The 17,063-nt window shown below is 43.8% G+C and overlaps 1 protein-coding gene across 1 annotated transcript in view; it reads left to right on the plus strand.

Moving 5' to 3' along the window:
• The window catches only part of LOC109901393 (neurexin-3b), a 524,234-nt gene that overhangs the window by 152,239 nt on the left and 354,932 nt on the right, over positions 1 to 17,063 (plus strand). Inside the window, exons 6-7 of the mRNA XM_031837378.1 lie at positions 6,292 to 6,593; positions 10,509 to 10,670. Of these exons, the coding sequence (XP_031693238.1) occupies positions 6,292 to 6,593; positions 10,509 to 10,670 (464 nt within the window). The remainder of the gene's footprint in view (positions 1 to 6,291; positions 6,594 to 10,508; positions 10,671 to 17,063) is intronic.

A 17,063-nucleotide genomic window follows, 5' to 3' on the forward strand; every position in this document is an offset into this window, starting at 1 on the left:
TAACCGAAAGGTCAATGGTTTAAATCCATGAGCCAACTAGGTGAAGCATCTGTCGATGTGCCCTTGAGCAAGGCACTTAACCCTAATTGCTCCTGTAAGTCACTCTTGAAAATAACATCTGCTAAATGACTCAAATGTAAAACGTATCACTCGTAGTGATTCAGAGCAGAGATTTCCTGCAACGCTCTACATTCATGCCTTGTAGGTGATGTTGATGACATGCGCCAAAGTGAGATTTTTTTTTAATTAAAAGATTTAACCTCTTGCGACGAGCAATCCCGTATCCGGGAGCGTAATCATAGCCTCAAACGCATCAGCATAACGCAGCGGACATAAATACCCCTAGAAACTTTTCCTATTCATGAAAATGACAAATGAATTGAAATAAATATATTCAAACACAAGTTTAGCCTTTTGTTAACAACACTGTCATCTCAGATTTGAAAAATAATGATCTATTGTAATGTTAGTATTGTAGCGTACATTGCACTCTCCTAGTAACATCATAGTTGTACTGTGTGTAATGACGGTAGGCCACATGCAGACATCCCACAACATAGTGAGTAGCCTACAGTGTGAATAAATCAAGCTCCTTAGAATGCTGATGTACAAGTAGCTAATATTAGTAGCCTAGATGACCAAAATCCCACTGGCTACAGACATACGTTAAGCTAATTGTAAGTTACCCAATGTCTGGAGACATCCTATCCTGAGTGGTGATACTAAGGCAAGGCACCTGTCACCTGATTAGAATGTTTTGGTGGGGTCTAGGGTTGCTATGGGACGGTCTAGGGTTGCTATGGTGATGACCCCTTGCACCTGGGAGTCAGGTGAGATCAGACAGGATTAGGTGTCAGGGGTGTTATCTGGGAAAACACCAGTGTAGTCTACAGCTGAATTTATTTATTTTATTTTATTTTACCTTTATTTAACCAGGTAGGCAAGTTGAGAACAAGTTCTCATTTACAATTGCGACCTGGCCAAGATAAAGCAAAGCAGTTCGACAGATAAAACGACACAGAGTTACACATGGAGTAAAAACAAACAGTCAATAATGCAGTATAAAGAAGTCTATATACAATGTGAGCAAATGAGGTGAGAAGGGAGGTAAAGGCAAAAAAGGCCATGATGGCAAAGTAAATACAATATAGCAAGTAAAATACTGGAATGGTAGTTTTGCAATGGAAGAATGTGCAAAATAAAAATAATGGGGTGCAAAGGAGCAAAATAAATAAATAAATAAAAATTAAATACAGTTGGGAAAGAGGTAGTTGTTTGGGCTAAATTATAGGTGGGCTATGTACAGGTGCAGTAATCTGTGAGCTGCTCTGACAGTTGGTGCTTAAAGCTAGTGAGGGAGATAAGTGTTTCCAGTTTCAGAGATGTTTGTAGTTCGTTCCAGTCATTGGCAGCAGAGAACTGGAAGGAGAGGCGGCCAAAGAAAGAATTGGTTTTGGGGGTGACTAGAGAGATATACCTGCTGGAGCGTGTGCTACAGGTGGGAGATGCTATGGTGACCAGCGAGCTGAGATAAGGGGGGACTTTACCTAGCAGGGTCTTGTAGATGACATGGAGCCAGTGGGTTTGGCGACGAGTATGAAGCGAGGGCCAGCCAACGAGAGCGTACAGGTCACAATGGTGGGTAGTATATGGGGCTTTGGTGATAAAACGGATTGCACTGTGATAGACTGCATCCAATTTGTTGAGTAGGGTATTGGAGGCTATTTTGTAAATGACATCGCCAAAGTCGCAGATTGGTAGGATGGTCAGTTTTACAAGGGTATGTTTGGCAGCATGAGTGAAGGATGCTTTGTTGCGAAATAGGAAGCCAATTCTAGATTTAACTTTGGATTGGAGATGTTTGATATGGGTCTGGAAGGAGAGTTTACAGTCTAACCAGACACCTAAGTATTTGTAGTTGTCCACGTATTCTAAGTCAGAGCCGTCCAGAGTAGTGATGTTGGACAGGCGGGTAGGTGCAGGTAGCGATCGGTTGAAGAGCATGCATTTAGTTTTACTTGTATTTAAGAGCAATTGGAGGCCACGGAAGGAGAGTTGTATGGCATTGAAGCTTGCCTGGAGGGTTGTTAACACAGTGTCCAAAGAAGGGCCGGAAGTATACAGAATGGTGTCGTCTGCGTAGAGGTGGATCAGGGACTCACCAGCAGCAAGAGCGACCTCATTGATGTATACAGAGAAGAGAGTCGGTCCAAGAATTTAACCCTGTGGCACCCCCATAGAGACTGCCAGAGGTCCGGACAGCAGACCCTCCGATTTGACACACTGAACTCTATCAGAGAAGTAGTTGGTGAACCAGGCGAGGCAATCATTTGAGAAACCAAGGCTGTCGAGTCTGCCGATGAGGATATGGTGATTGACAGAGTCGAATAAAGTAGCAGGGTTTATATTTCTCATACTGGTACCACTACTGCTTACATAAGGTTTCTGGCAGTTAGACTGTGTCTGTGTCCCAAATGGCACTCTGCTCCCTTTATAGTGCCCTACTTATGACCAGAGCCCTGCTCAAATGTAGTGCACTATATAGGGAATACAGTGCTATTTGGAACACAAATTATGTGTCACTTCCTGTTCCCTTTATAGTGCTCTACTTATGACCAGAGCCCTGCTCAAATGTAGTGCACTATATAGGGAATACAGTGCTATTTGGAACACAGACTGTGTGTCACTTCCTGAGTTGCCATGAGTAGATTGGAAAGAAACAGAGAAATATCCATTTTTGGTTTCTCAAGTTGGTTAATGTCCAGGTGAATTTCGTGACCTTGGTTCTGTGAAGGAGGGAACAAGGCATCACCATAAGGGAACTAGGTTACACGCTCTGGAGGCATATTATGGTATATTATATTATGGTTCCCTTATGGTGACGCCAAGTAATCGACTGAAAGAAAGCTATATTTATCTATGGCTGTGGTAGTAAGGACTATACTGTAGTATGCCGTCATTGTCTAAGGTTTGAGTTTAAAGCTGAAAGGAACCCCAGATAGATTTGAAGCACTCTAAGTACACACAGGGATAACATGTTCATAAATCATTGCTAAAAAGTGTTTCATTTATTTATAGATAATGCCGAGTGACATTCATCCACTGAAGGTGTACGATGCACCCTCTGGAAATGTGTTAATATTCTGAATTAGTTAGTATATGTACTGCGTACACAGTTCTCTACAGACGACAGAGTAGATCTTCCTTCCCGCAAGCTATTTTGGATGGATTGACCCATTTATTTCAGTGTATTATTTCAGTGTTATTATTTCTTTGATGATGCGCTATTGTTTGTCTGTACAGTGTCTTATCTGACGGTTCTTCCGATGATGAATGTGGGAACAATCTGTCAGATGAAAAAGCACCAGTAAATCAGTGAAGTGAACAGAGGGAGAGATTAGGTTTTGATTTAGACTAAACGTAATCTGCAGTACTCTGTCTCACTGGGAATAACGTGCGTCCGTGCGTGTTCATTCTGACCAACCAGTACATTGAAAAAGGCTTTCAGAGGAGAGGAAGGAAGAGTTGTGTTGTCCTCCAGCCTCTCATCTTGTCTATGTTTCTGTCTCTGTGCTGTGCCCAGTGTTTTACGCCAAGGGGGAATTTACTCTCTGACCTGAATCATCCCAAACAACTGCCTCTCTCTTCATTTCTCTCTTTTTCTCCCTCATGCTCTCTCTCTTTCTCTCTCTCTCGTTCTGTCATTTCCCTCTGCCTTTCTTCCTCGTTCGGTCTCTCTCGCTCTCTTTCTCTCTCCCTCCAGGCTCCACAATACGCTATCTTGTGTTTACATGTAGTCCGGCCATAAAACAAACCCAAACCTAGCAGCAGTCTCTCTTTCCTTCTATCTGTGTTTCATCGCCTCTCCTGCCCTCAGACCAGGAACTTGTGATTGGCTGACTGAACTTGTGATTGGCTGAATGACAATGTGAAATGCAATTAAAGTCAGAAACAGCAAAAATGTTGTAATGTATTACGCAACTAGTACTACTTGTATTTACAGTGCATTCGGAAAGTATTCAGACCCCTTGACTTTTTCCACATTTTGTTACGTCACAGCCTGATTCTAAAATGGATTACATCGTTTTTTTCCTCAATCTACACACAATGCCCCATAATGACAAATCAAAAAAAGTGTTTTCGACATTTTTGCAAATGTATATATAACAAAAAAAGAAACGTCTACATAAGTATTCAGACCCTTTACTCAGTACTTTGTTGAAGCACTTTTGGCAGCAATTAAAGCCTTGTGTCTTCTTGAGTGTGACGCTATCAGCTTGGAAAACCTGAATTGTGGAGTTTCTCCCATTCTTCTCTGCAGATCCTCTCAAGCTCTGTCAGGTTGGATGGGGAGCATCGCTGCACAGATATTTTCAGGTCTCTCCAGAGATGTTCGATCGGGTTTATGTCCAGGCCCTGGCTGGGCCACTCAAGGACATTCAGAGACTCGTCACGAAGCCACTCCTGCATTGCCTTGACTGTGTGCTTAGGATCGCTGTCCTGTTGAATGGTGAACCTTTGTCTCAGTGTGAGGTCCTGAGCGCTCTGGAGCAGGTTTTCATCAAGGATCTCTCTGTACTTTGCTCCGTTCATCTTTCCCTTGATCCTAACTAGTCTCCCAGTCCCTGCCACTGAAAAACATCCCCACAGCATGATGCTGCCACCACCATGCTTCACCGTAGGGATGGTGTTAGGTTTCGTCCAGACGTGACACTTGGCATTCAGAACAAATAGTTCAATCTTGGTTTCATTAGACCAGATAATCTTGTTTCTCATGGTCTGAGAGTCCTTTAGGTGCCTTTTGGAAAACTCCAAGCGGGCTGTCATGTGCCTTTTACTGAGGAGTGGCTTCCATCTGACCACTGTTCCATAAAGGCCTGATTGGTGGAGTGCTGCAGAGATGGTTGTCCTTCTGGAAGTTTCTCCTATCCCCACAGACATATGCTGGAGCTCTGTCACAGTGACAATTAGGTTCTTGGTTACCTCCCTGACCAAGGCCCTTCTCCCCCGATTGCTCAGTTTGGCCGGGCGGCCAGCTCTAGGAAGAGTCTTGGGGGTTCCAAACTTCTTCCATTTAAGAATGATGGAGGTCACTGGGTTCTTGGGGACCTTCAATGCAGCAGAAATGGTTTGGTATCCTTCCCCAGATCTGTGCCTTGACACAATCCCGTCTCGGAGCTCTACGGACAATTCCTTAGACCTCATGGCTTGGTTTTTGCTCTGACATGCACTGTCAACTGTGGGACCTTATATATACAGGTTTTTGCCTTTCCAAATCATGTCCACTCAATTGAATTTACCACAGGTGGACTCCAATCAAGTTATGATCAATTGAAACAGGATTCACTTGAGCTCAATTTGGAGTCACATAGCAAAGGGTCTGAATACTTGTGTAAATTAGGTATTTGCAAAAAATTCTAAAAACCTGTTTTCGCTTTGTCATTATGGGGTATTGTGTGTAGATTGCTGAGGGAAAACAACAATTGCATCTATTTTAGAATAAGGCTGTAACGTAACAAAATGTGGAAAAGGTCAAGGAGTCTGAATACTTTCCGAATGCACTGTATACAGAGAGACTCCTCTCTCTCTTCCTGTCCTTCTCTCCCTCTCTGTCTCCATCCTTCCCTCTCTGCACCTCTCTGCCTCTTTACCTGTCTCAAATTACTCCATCTGTGTTGCAACAAGCCCCATACAGGAAGATACTTCCTTTCAGCGGAATGATTCTAAACCATATAACAGATATATGACTGCCATGATTTATGTCTACCATTAGCAGGTAGCCAGTTACCATTGTGATCTCATAAGCAGTCTGCTAGCATGGAGACCTCGACTGAGGGACACATGTATTGGGTTTTTATGATGCCTGCGTTCCAGTATGAGGAGTACATTATGGGATAGCTGATATGGTGACTCATAGATATATTACTGTGGCGACTGGATTAGATTGATCTGTCCTGTCTTCTCATGGGAGGTGATGTCATAGCCTACTTCTCGTGTTTTTCTAGGTCATTAAGTCATGATTTCGTTTTTTTCCTCTAACATGATTCAATACTTACAGTGTAGGAAGGGATCATAGTTATGTTTTAACGGTCAAATATTATAGATTATACAGTGGGCTTCCTGTTTGTGTCACTGATACAAGTCTCCTTGTGGGTTGTGCGTTTGATTCCCACCCGGGACATACAGTACATGTTTCCCTGTTAACGACGTAGACTCTACACTTCTCGACGTTTTGGATAAGAGCTTAACGTGTAAAAACAAACTTCCAACCTGTTTCTTTTCTACCTCCAGCGAGAGAAGAGAACGTGGCGACGTTCCGTGGTTCGGAGTACTTCTGCTACGACCTGTCCCAGAACCCCATCCAGTCGTCCAGCGATGAGATCACATTGTCCTTCAAGACGTGGCAGAGGAACGGTCTCTTACTCCACACGGGGAAGTCGGCTGACTACGTCAACCTGGCCCTAAAGGACGGAGCGGTGAGCCTGGTCATCAACCTGGGCTCGGGCGCCTTCGAGGCCATCGTGGAGCCCGTCAACGGGAAGTTCAACGACAACGGCTGGCACGACATCAAGGTCACACGCAACCTCAGACAGGTAACCATGGAGACCGAGGTGACGTAGGTTCAAGACTGATAATGATCAGTAGCAATAGATCAATTGAATGGTAGCAGTGTCTTGGCTTTATTTGTGCATGAATGCTTTTCCAAGTACTCCAAGTGCTGAACATAGTTGATAGTCGTTACGGATCTTGTATCGGTAATCACACTTCTATTAAGCATTTGAAATATTGAGTAATCGTTTAGGTTAGACGTTGGAGGATTAGTGTTTTTCCTCTGTTTGAATTGAATGAGGTTTATTTATCTTTATAGCACCTTTTCCAAGTAATAATCAAATTCAGATAGTTGTCAACAATGTTGTGTTGACACATATTACGAGAGAGACATTCTGACTTAGTGCAGTATTGAGTTATCATCAGTACAGTTAGATTGTGTTTCCCCTCTATTTGCCTTCCTAGCAGCCAGTGACTATGTGAATGAAAGAAGCCCAGGTGACATGGTGATTGATAGCTTAGTGGTTGAGCGGACACTGTGGTTCTGTGTTTCTGTCACTTCCTTATCTTCATGTACAAACTTGAAGACTTCCCTATTTCCTTCATTGGAACTTTATCTGATACTTCTCTGCTTTTATTCTCCACTAAGCGGACCCTTCAATCAGAGGCTGGCTCCCTATCTCGTTGCCTTCAGAAACTGTCTTTCCTTTACAAACCACTCTGTCGGATATTCTACTCCTCTGTAAAAATACAGAAACTACAAGGCAGAGTGGAAGACATCCGACTCAGTACGAACGTAGGGACTTCGTGTGACTGACATTAGCCTACAGATGTCAAATTGGAAATAGGTTTCAGATCAGTGGAGCATCTTCTTCAAATAGCATAAATATATGTTCACATGGCCACTGATGGGATCTCTATTGTCAATTTGTTATGTTGCTCCTCAGCTTATCTTGTTTACAATACCCATGTTCATACGGGAGGTACACTAATACTGGTATCAGATACTGTACCTTAATACAAGTATTACTACTTAACTAAGCTTTAAGAAGCAGGGAATGTATTGTTCTTACACTGGATATGTACTGGTAACTGTACACACTAGAGCAGAAACAGTGAGAGAATCGGTAGCTGTTTGTGGATTGGGAGAGGGAGAGGGAGAGGGAGAGGCAGAGGCAGAGGCAGAGGCAGAGGCAGAGGCAGAGGCAGAGGCAGAGGCAGAGGCAGAGGCAGAGGCAGAGGCAGAGGCAGAGGCAGAGGGAGTTGGGACTCCAGCCTGTTGGATGGAGCCTTGAATGGAAGTGAAGAGAGGTGGACAAGAAGTAAGTACAACTCAACTTTAAAAAGTAGGGCTGTATTAAATATATACTACAGGAATATACATTGAGTGTACAAAACATTAGGAACACCTGCTCTTTAGATGACATAGACTGACAAGGTGAATCCAGGTGAAAGCTATGATCCCTTATTGATGTCACTTGTTAAATCCACTTCAATCAGTATAGATGGAGAGGAGACCGGTTAAAGAAGGATTTTTAAGCCTTGAGACATGGATTGTGTATGTGTTGACATTCACAGGGTGAATGGACAAGACAACATATATAAGTGACTTTGAACAAGGCATGGTAGTAGATGCCAGGCACCTGTCTGTATCAGGAATGGTCCACCAACCAAAGGACATCCAGCCAACTTGACACAACTGTGTGAAGCATTGGAGTTGACATGGGCCAGCATCCCCGTGGAACGCTTTCAACCCTTTCAACCCGAGTCAATGCCCAGATGAATTGAGTCTGTTCTGAGGGAAAAAGGGGGTGCAACTCAATATTAGGAAGGTGTTCTTAATGTGTTGTACACTCAGTGTATACTTGTAGTGTAAGAGTGAAAGCACTGTTAGAGAACCAGTAGCTGAGAACTGTTTGTGGTGTGGAGAGGGAGTGAGCAGGGAGTTTCCTCAGCCAGTAGAATGGAGCCTTGCATGGAGGTGAAGAGAGGTGGACAAGTAAGTAAAGTGTTCATTTCCTGCCATTAACAGGTACCAGGTTTTTAAAGGATGTAGCCCACTAGCTACCAGTGAGACCAGAGGCTGAGCTTGGGTCCTCTTTTCCTCCTCTCTACCTGTCTCTACTTCCTCTCTGTCAATCTTTCTTTCCCTTTTTCTCCCTCTCTTTGGGAAGACAAACTTTGTTAGACTAACACTTACCATTCATGAAATACTAAGTCATTTTATTTACTTACTAACTAACCGTTATCTAACTAACAACTAACTAATGTACTAACTATCATCCTACATCATTGTTTTTTATTTTATTTTCCCATTCCTTATTAACAACCGTTTTGTTCACTATTCTTTTGATTTCCTTTCTTCCCCTTTTTCCGGAAAGCAATCAGGCATGGGACACGCTATGGTAAACAAACTACATTGTCTGGTAGATATCATTCTAATTGTCTTTTTTTGGATTTGCCGTGTGTCCCCCCCCCCCCCCCCCTCTTCTTTTTCTTTTTATACTTTGAGTCTCATCCTAGACACTTCTTATCAAAAAATGAGGAAATGGGTTTGTATTACCAACAGCTTTCTTCACTTCTCAATATCCTCCCCGTCCTTGGCCTCCCAACCTCCCCCCCCACACCCCCTCCCTCCCCCACACCCCCTCCCTCCCCCTCTCCTCTTTTTTCACTCCGGCTTTTACTTTATTATTTTTTATTCCTCATCGCTACGAAGTTCGCAGAAGTTCTACGAGTCTCAAAAGAAACACCAGATCTGACTTTTGATCTTTTGTCAGGGATACATAAAAAATGTTTTTCCACCAAATAAAAACCTCCACATTTTTGGTGAGTACTGTCGCCAAGAACTGACAGAAGCTCTGCCACGAACCAAACAAGAAGAGTGACTTCTTCTTCAACCAGCAGCAGCCAAACTGCAGTCCAGACTGTAAAACACCAAACAGAGACAAAATGGCATCCCAGAGACAAAATGGCGTCCCAGAGACAAAATGGCGACCCTTTCTTTGCTGGAGCTCTGACAGTTGTTTCCAACACACTCAGTCTGGCACATGGCATGCCCACCACCGCTCATCAACGCCCTTTCACCTCCTGACCGGTGACATCATATGACCTTTACCCTCTCACCCATAACCACTAACACTTTAACATGTTCACTCACTTTCCCCCTATCATTCACTATCACTGTCCTATCCACCCATCCCATCCCTGTGTGTTGTGGTTGTAGCATGCTGGTGACAGTGGTGTCTATGTGTTGTGGCTAACTTTAGTCCCTCCCAATCCCCTTGACTTGATTGATGCATGAGCCCTGTATCCCGATTGGCTTGATCATGCTTTGTATGACATCATCAAATAATTTATACCCCTTACATGTCCAACTTACTTTGTGTTTTTGTTAACTTTGGTTTGCACATTCGTGAAGTCGTGTGATAATCCTCCCTATATAATGCATGTGTGTGTATAAGAGTGAGTGAGTGTGTGTGACACAGAGAGTATGTGTGTGTTAGTGACTGTGTATAGTTACAAATTGAACCCTGAAACCTAAGACAAGTACAAGCAAGTTGTCCTTGGCAATTTGTCCATTTTTACTAACCCTCCCCCAACCTGAACTATCCAAACCGAATGAGAATCCATTCTCTTAACCCATCAAAGATAAAGAAAATATGCCTCTGCTCTGACATATTTTCTTTACCTGTCCTGTGAACCCTCCCCTATGACTAAAGCCATTAAAAGATCCCAAAACGCAGTCTAATCCCATCTATCGCACCAAGGCACCAACGCTACTAGCCAATAGCCCAGATGATCTCAAGTGAATTCCTAACTGAATGTAAGAAGCAACAGATATCTGTAGACACCAAGTCATAGCAGACCAAGAAGAGAGGTGTATATATCCTATTGAACAGAGCGTTTTACCTCAGAGTGTAATGTTTTGGCTTTGGTATGTGTTACCCCTATAACAGGTGACTATCTCCGTGGATGGGATCCTCACCACGACAGGGTATACCCAGGAAGACTACACCATGCTGGGGTCTGATGACTTCTTCTACGTGGGTGGGAGTCCTAGTACGGCTGATCTACCTGGTTCTCCCGTCAGCAACAACTTCATGGGCTGCCTGAAAGAGGTAGATTCAGCACACGCTAGGGTGCTTGTACGCACACACACACACACACACACACACACACACACACACACACACACACACACACACACACACACACACACACACACACACACACACACACACACACACACACACACACACACACACACACACCTCTCCACTTAGCTAGTCAGAGCAGTTGAATTAAATATGTCAAATCAGCATGGTTTTTCCTCCGCTAAGCAACAGCAGCAGTGATGACAAATGAAATTGCATTATCAATGAAAGCTGCGGAGTTGGCAGACAGAGGAAGAAGTGCTCGGCAGCCATTCAATATTCCTCAGCTTAATCTAATTCACAACATTCACAGCAGTTGTGTGTGAGAAAATGGGCCCCAAATAGTTCCTGTCATATGTCATTTGCAGACTCAGCTTGACTGGAGTACAGCAGTGGAATACTTTAAGACTGCGCCAGACCTCATGTTCACTACCAAGAAAGAATTTTGGTGTGATAAGACAGAATTTATTGTTGTTATTTTGGGATATGTAAAATGTACTCTCTGACCTCCCAGGCATTTTAGGGGTTTAGATGAAATCCCTTCTTCTTCCAAAGTTGTCGGGCCATTACTCATGCTCGCGTCACCGTGACACTGCAGCCTTGCACGTGGAAAGATGACGATCATCAGGAAGTCTGAAATCACGTTTAAAAATCAGTGTCCTTTTTCCTCTTCCTTTAAAACCATCGCTCTCCATCCTCTCATTGTCATACAGACATTTGATAAACCTGCAAGTGTAGTATTCAGTTCTCATTATCACCAACGCTCCTCTCCCAACGGACATCTATTTACCGTTGAAAGAGAGGATGGCAATTGATCCATTGCAAAGCCATTTAGTTGAAAATAAGATAACTAATTCAGATTAGAAGACGGTTGATCTTGTTCTCGCTCCTCAGAAAGGAGACTAAGGCTACATCCCAAAAGCCCTATGGACCCTGGTCAAGAGCAGCACACTAAATAAGGAATAGGATGTAATTTGGGGTATAGCCTAACAGTCTCGTGTACTGATGACAGCGATGTGGAGTTTGACCTTTAGAATGCTGTAAATGCCATCGTTCTGTTGGCCATTACGTAACGAGTAGCTCTTTAGAAACGCTATACCGATACAGCAGTAACTAGAATGTACTTTGATCATGTAGCCGTTTAACAGAGATCCGCAGATAACACAGACTGTACGGTATACAGTTCAGCATATCGTAGAGACAACCCAACACGTGGAGTTGCTCGCTGTAATGATACAGCAGTACAATGGGGATCAGCTATGTACACTACAGTCTAATGATCAGTTAATATGGTCGTATATAGCAGACTACGGGGATGCAGTTTACACATACTGCATATTCTGTCTATGTAGCCCATGGGGGAGTCAAGAAACTGTTTAAGTACCATTCTCAAAACTGAGCCATAGGATCCTCAGTCCACTTTTATCCAATAGAAACATAACCCAATAATAAACTCCCATTTCCTGGATAGAAAACCCAAGAGCCACAGTGTGACTTTTAAGCACAAACTGTGACTGTGGCTAAAGCTGTACCAGTGGCTGCGTGTCATTAGGAAGCTAAAGGAAAGGGTACAACCATATTAGGAGCATCCTGGTAATGAGTGGAGGCGCTGGAACACTCAGTCAAACCGATAACACTAAAGACAAGGTGACTTCTCTGTGTGTGTTGACTGGGCAGGAGGTAAGTTCAGTATGACGGGCAGTGTGTGAGGGAGGTGTTCTGCCTGACCAGACCGGCCGACTAATCACCCAAATTAGTGTCTCCTTTGTTCAGCTGGCTGAAGGGCAGGGGAAGGGCCAGCATTGAGGTGACAGTCAGAGCCCGGCCAACCTTAAGGGGGCAATCTGCAGTTCGAACAGCAGCAACACCTCCACCACTGATGTAGTAAACACCTGAGGGATGGGACTTGGAAAATGTAACCGCTATTGATACAGGGATGGCCATATCAAGATGACTGGCGAGGCTAGACAGTGTTTTACTTTTACAAATGAGTGACAAGCTCATATCTGGGGGTTCTGATTGGGTACCACGGTTTTACTAAGCTTTTGAGGAATCTAAGTTACTCAATGGTATATCATTTAAGTTTAAAACGAGATGTAGCAGAGAGCAAGGGGACACTAATAGCTCAAATGACTGGCCTCTAGAATGTTTATATATAGAGTATAAGGCACTAGTTGGGAGAAAGGTCATTTGATTCTCTTCCAACACTGTCATGCACAGATGTGATGCAATTATACAGTTGGTTGCTAACCTCCCGCATCAGCAATGTAAGTCTGTCCAGGAACACTGGCCATTTAGCCCATCTAACTTCTGTTCAAAAACAGTCTGGTTAATGAGTTAAAAATAAAGGGGTCTTTGTTGATTGCTGGTTCATAAGACCCCCTAGTGCTGGCGTTCTTCCCAATGTAAGCCCAAATCCCCTAGGAATTGATCAGGGACCTGTGAACCCGATTCATATTAACCCAGGACTGGAGATAGTCATGGCTGCATCTGAAGAGTTGCCCTGACTAGCATCTAATCTTCACTCACTTATAAAAAATAAAAAATGAAGTTACCTGTACATAACGTTGACCATATTACATGCAATCACCACACTAGAAATTCCTTCAGCAACAGAGAGGATCCTATAGCGGACATTCACTTTAACAAATGAAGGCAAGACTTCATATTACTCTAGATGTAGTGGATAAGGTAGACAGAAGAAACAAAATCAGTCAAAGTAGCTTTCATTTATTTTTGTGAGGTTGACAGTCACCACTTGGGTTGATCTTGTTCCTTTGAGTGTCCCCTTGGTGTTTGGTATCACAGGTTGATTTCTCAGCATTGTTGACCTCATCAGGAACAGATGTGAGGAAAGTGCAGAGGTCATTTGGTAGTTGTAGGCTTCAACCTTGTGCTGGGACTTCAGGACATCCCTCAGTGAGTTGGAGTGCTGCTAGACCAAATGTGGTCACCACAGCAACATCAACTTCCAGTTCTATAAAAATAAGTGTTAGTGGACTGGGAACATGTCATAAGTGCTTTTTGAAACCACAAAAGCGCAGATGAAGTCCCGAGGTCGATATGCACAAGTAATACTGGGAATTGCTATATGCAGGTTGACATTTATTGGGATGAGTCTTGTCCTGGAAGCAGACCTGCGCAATATCTGCTAGATGTGCCAGCTGCAAAGTAAATGGACTATTGTTAAAATTAATGAAGCTTGTGTCCTAAGGCTAGGCATTAGGGTTAGCAGGGTGGATAATGTTGAGTTTAAAATGCATCTTTAATGATTATGGCTGTGCCTGCTAGTGACCACTGCAGAGCTGAGTCATCCCAACACACACTAACCTGCTTCCCAAAGTGTCATGAGCAGGATCCTTCCCTCTAAATTACAGTACCATGATCCCATGCATACCCTTACCGTGAGTAATCTCTAGTCATCTTTGCTCCAATGGGCTCAGGGGTAGGATTCAACTGAGGGTCTGGGGTGGGCTCCAGCTCTGAGAACAGACTATTTAGCAGAGACCCCATATGCAATTATCATACATGCAAACCAGTAAAGAAATGTGATTACCTCTCTGCTCAATCAGTTCCTTCTGCCTGATGATGCCATCATATGTTGCAGAGCTAACGAAACCATGTTTCTTAGTCCATGACCACCCGCATTTTGCGACTGGCCGAAATAAGTTCCTAGAATTAAAAAGTACAATTAACAGCTACTGTAGCTAGCCTATATAGAAATGAAGATGTCTGAAATGGCAGCCTATTCCCTTTAGAGTGCACTACTTTTGACCAGCACCTCATGGTCTGGGCAATAGGCTAGACATCGCGGTTGCCTTCTATTGGCTTAACATGTCTGTACATAATACGTCAGTTTAGCATAGAGGACGTCACTGCCTTCCCTTTAATAAAATACAAAATAGTAGCTAACAAGATGAGCGATCAAATGTTATTTTTAATTACTACAAGTAGCTAGTTTGTATCAACTACCTTCACTAAATCTACTAAAAAGGTACTTCCTGCATAATTGGGATGTCTGCCTTGTTGCGAGTTACCCATCTGAAATTCGCTTCCAAAAGAGTGTCAATTAAACCAGACCTTAGTTACTGTTGCCTAGGGGCAGGTTTTCAAAACTATGGTTGTAGGTAGTGCACAACATAAGGAATAAGATCATACCATTGCAAACAGTCAAAGTACCTCTCTTGAAGTCCATTCCACTCTTCCAACGACTGCTAGGTGATGCAGGCCTTGCGTTGTCTGTAGCAGAGGGGAAGCCATGTGTATGGACAACTTCTTTTGTCCGTGGTGATAGAAGTGAACCCTTCTGTTTGGTTGGGAAGACAATCACTGGGCCCAAAGTAGCATGCTGTTCCCACACTAAAATGACAGTCAAACCTCTCACCAACACATTTGCAGTCAAGACACTCAGTCTCAATTACTAGCATCCCATCAACCCAATTGGAGCAGAAGGTCCCTCCCCTCAAACCCCATTATAAGGCGGCAAGAAACGGGGATTAAGATGCCAAATATACTTTTAGTCTTCATCCCACTCCTCCAGTGGTCGCCAGAGGCTGGGTGTTTGCTGTGGTAGCCACGAGGTTCTGGTGGGCTACTGCCTAATCTTTCACTGAGGGGACGGCGTGCTGGAGCGACCCCCTTCTGGCTATTCAGACTTGGACAACGGCCACATGGCAAATCATTCTCGTCGGCAGACTTCCACCTGCAAGTAGATTTAGTCATGTACCCAGAACACACCATTTTAACAAATACTGTAGTAGTCCAGTGGACAAGTCACAGCCCAGTAGCTAAGTAAAGTCAGACCTCATACCTGCCATCGATGAAGGAGCATGCCATGTTGCTAGGCTCTGCATGGTCCATGACAGGGACTGCCATAAGTTGGCATGTGATGTACAGCTGAAAAACAGGACGAGCAAAATGCAGCAACACAATAGCCAACAATGGCAGTAAGTTATATTACTGTAGCATCATGTACCAGCTACAGTACCCATGATGTTCTCTCAAACATCTGTTTTTTAAAACATTGCCCTCACCTCCGCCCTGTCCTCCTGGTGGAACCTAAAGGCATCAATGTGGAAGCGGAGCTTGTCGTCCTGGGTTCTACGCATGAACCTGGAGTTGGAGCCAGGCAACTGGGAATCCATCAAGCACCTGGAGGGGAGATAAATACAAAACTAGATATTGGGGTTTAGTTCATCTTCCATGGTACCAAACAAAGAAGCCTCCAAGCACCATTAAAAGGGAAATATTTTCATAGGGACAGCTGGAGAACTATCATTCTAGGTTCCTCTGCACGGGTCTTGCTGATGCATGCCAGATTTCACAAAGCCTTGATAGGTATTTTACGCATCAGCTAACCATATCACATGTTATAGCAAACTGTCAGTCGATGACACAGCCGATGACACAGTCGATGACGTGGCACGCAACCATTGGTTGATGAATGTAGCATCTGCGCAGGGGAAACACGACCGTTATCTGTGCCATTCTATGTTGGATAAGGTCGCAATCCCCAGCTCAAACATTGCATGCATCAACCAATGGTTGCACGCAGCGTCATCGACTCAATCAATCAATCAATCAAATGTATTTATGAAGCCTTTTTCTTTTTCTTACATCAGCTGATCACAAAGTGCTGTAGAGAAACCCAGCCTAAAACCACAAACAGCAAGCAATGCAGGTGTAGAAGCACAGTGGCTAGGAAAAACTCCCTAGAAAGGCAGGAACCTAGGAAGAAACCTAGAGAGGAACCAGGCTCTGAGGGGTGGCCAGTCCTTTTCAGGCTGTGCCGGGTGGAGATTATTACAGAACATGGCCAAGATGTTCAAACATTCATAGATGACCAGCCGGGTCAAATAATAATAATCACAGTGATTGTAGACGGTGCAACAGGTCAGCACCTCAGGAGTAAATGTCAGTTGGTTTTTTCATAGCCGATCATTCAGAGTTAGAGACAGCAGGTGCGTTAGAGAGAGAGTCGAAAACAGCAGGTCCGGGACACGGTAGCACGTCCGGTGAACAGGTCAGGGTTCCATAGCCACAGGCAGAACAGTTGAAACTGGAGCAGCTGTGCCGTCGGGCACCAGTTTGCTATAACATATGATGTGTTAGCTGATAGTTCAATACCTATCTAAGCATTGTAAGCTTTGGCATGTGTCCGCAACGACTGGGCAGAGAAACGAGCCCTAAGTGTTCTCAGGAACCACATTCCTATGGTATCCATATGATATAACAAACATTTGAGCTGTGCAACAAAGACAACCTGTGTTACGATCCTGATGTTTGTCCCCACAGATGGTTTGTTTACGTTTCTACCGTTGTGCCTAGATGGAGAAGGCCTACAGCTCTGTCTAGTGG

This window comes from Oncorhynchus kisutch, linkage group LG12, assembly GCF_002021735.2.
Source record: "Oncorhynchus kisutch isolate 150728-3 linkage group LG12, Okis_V2, whole genome shotgun sequence".
In the NCBI taxonomy this organism is placed as follows: domain Eukaryota; kingdom Metazoa; phylum Chordata; class Actinopteri; order Salmoniformes; family Salmonidae; genus Oncorhynchus; species Oncorhynchus kisutch.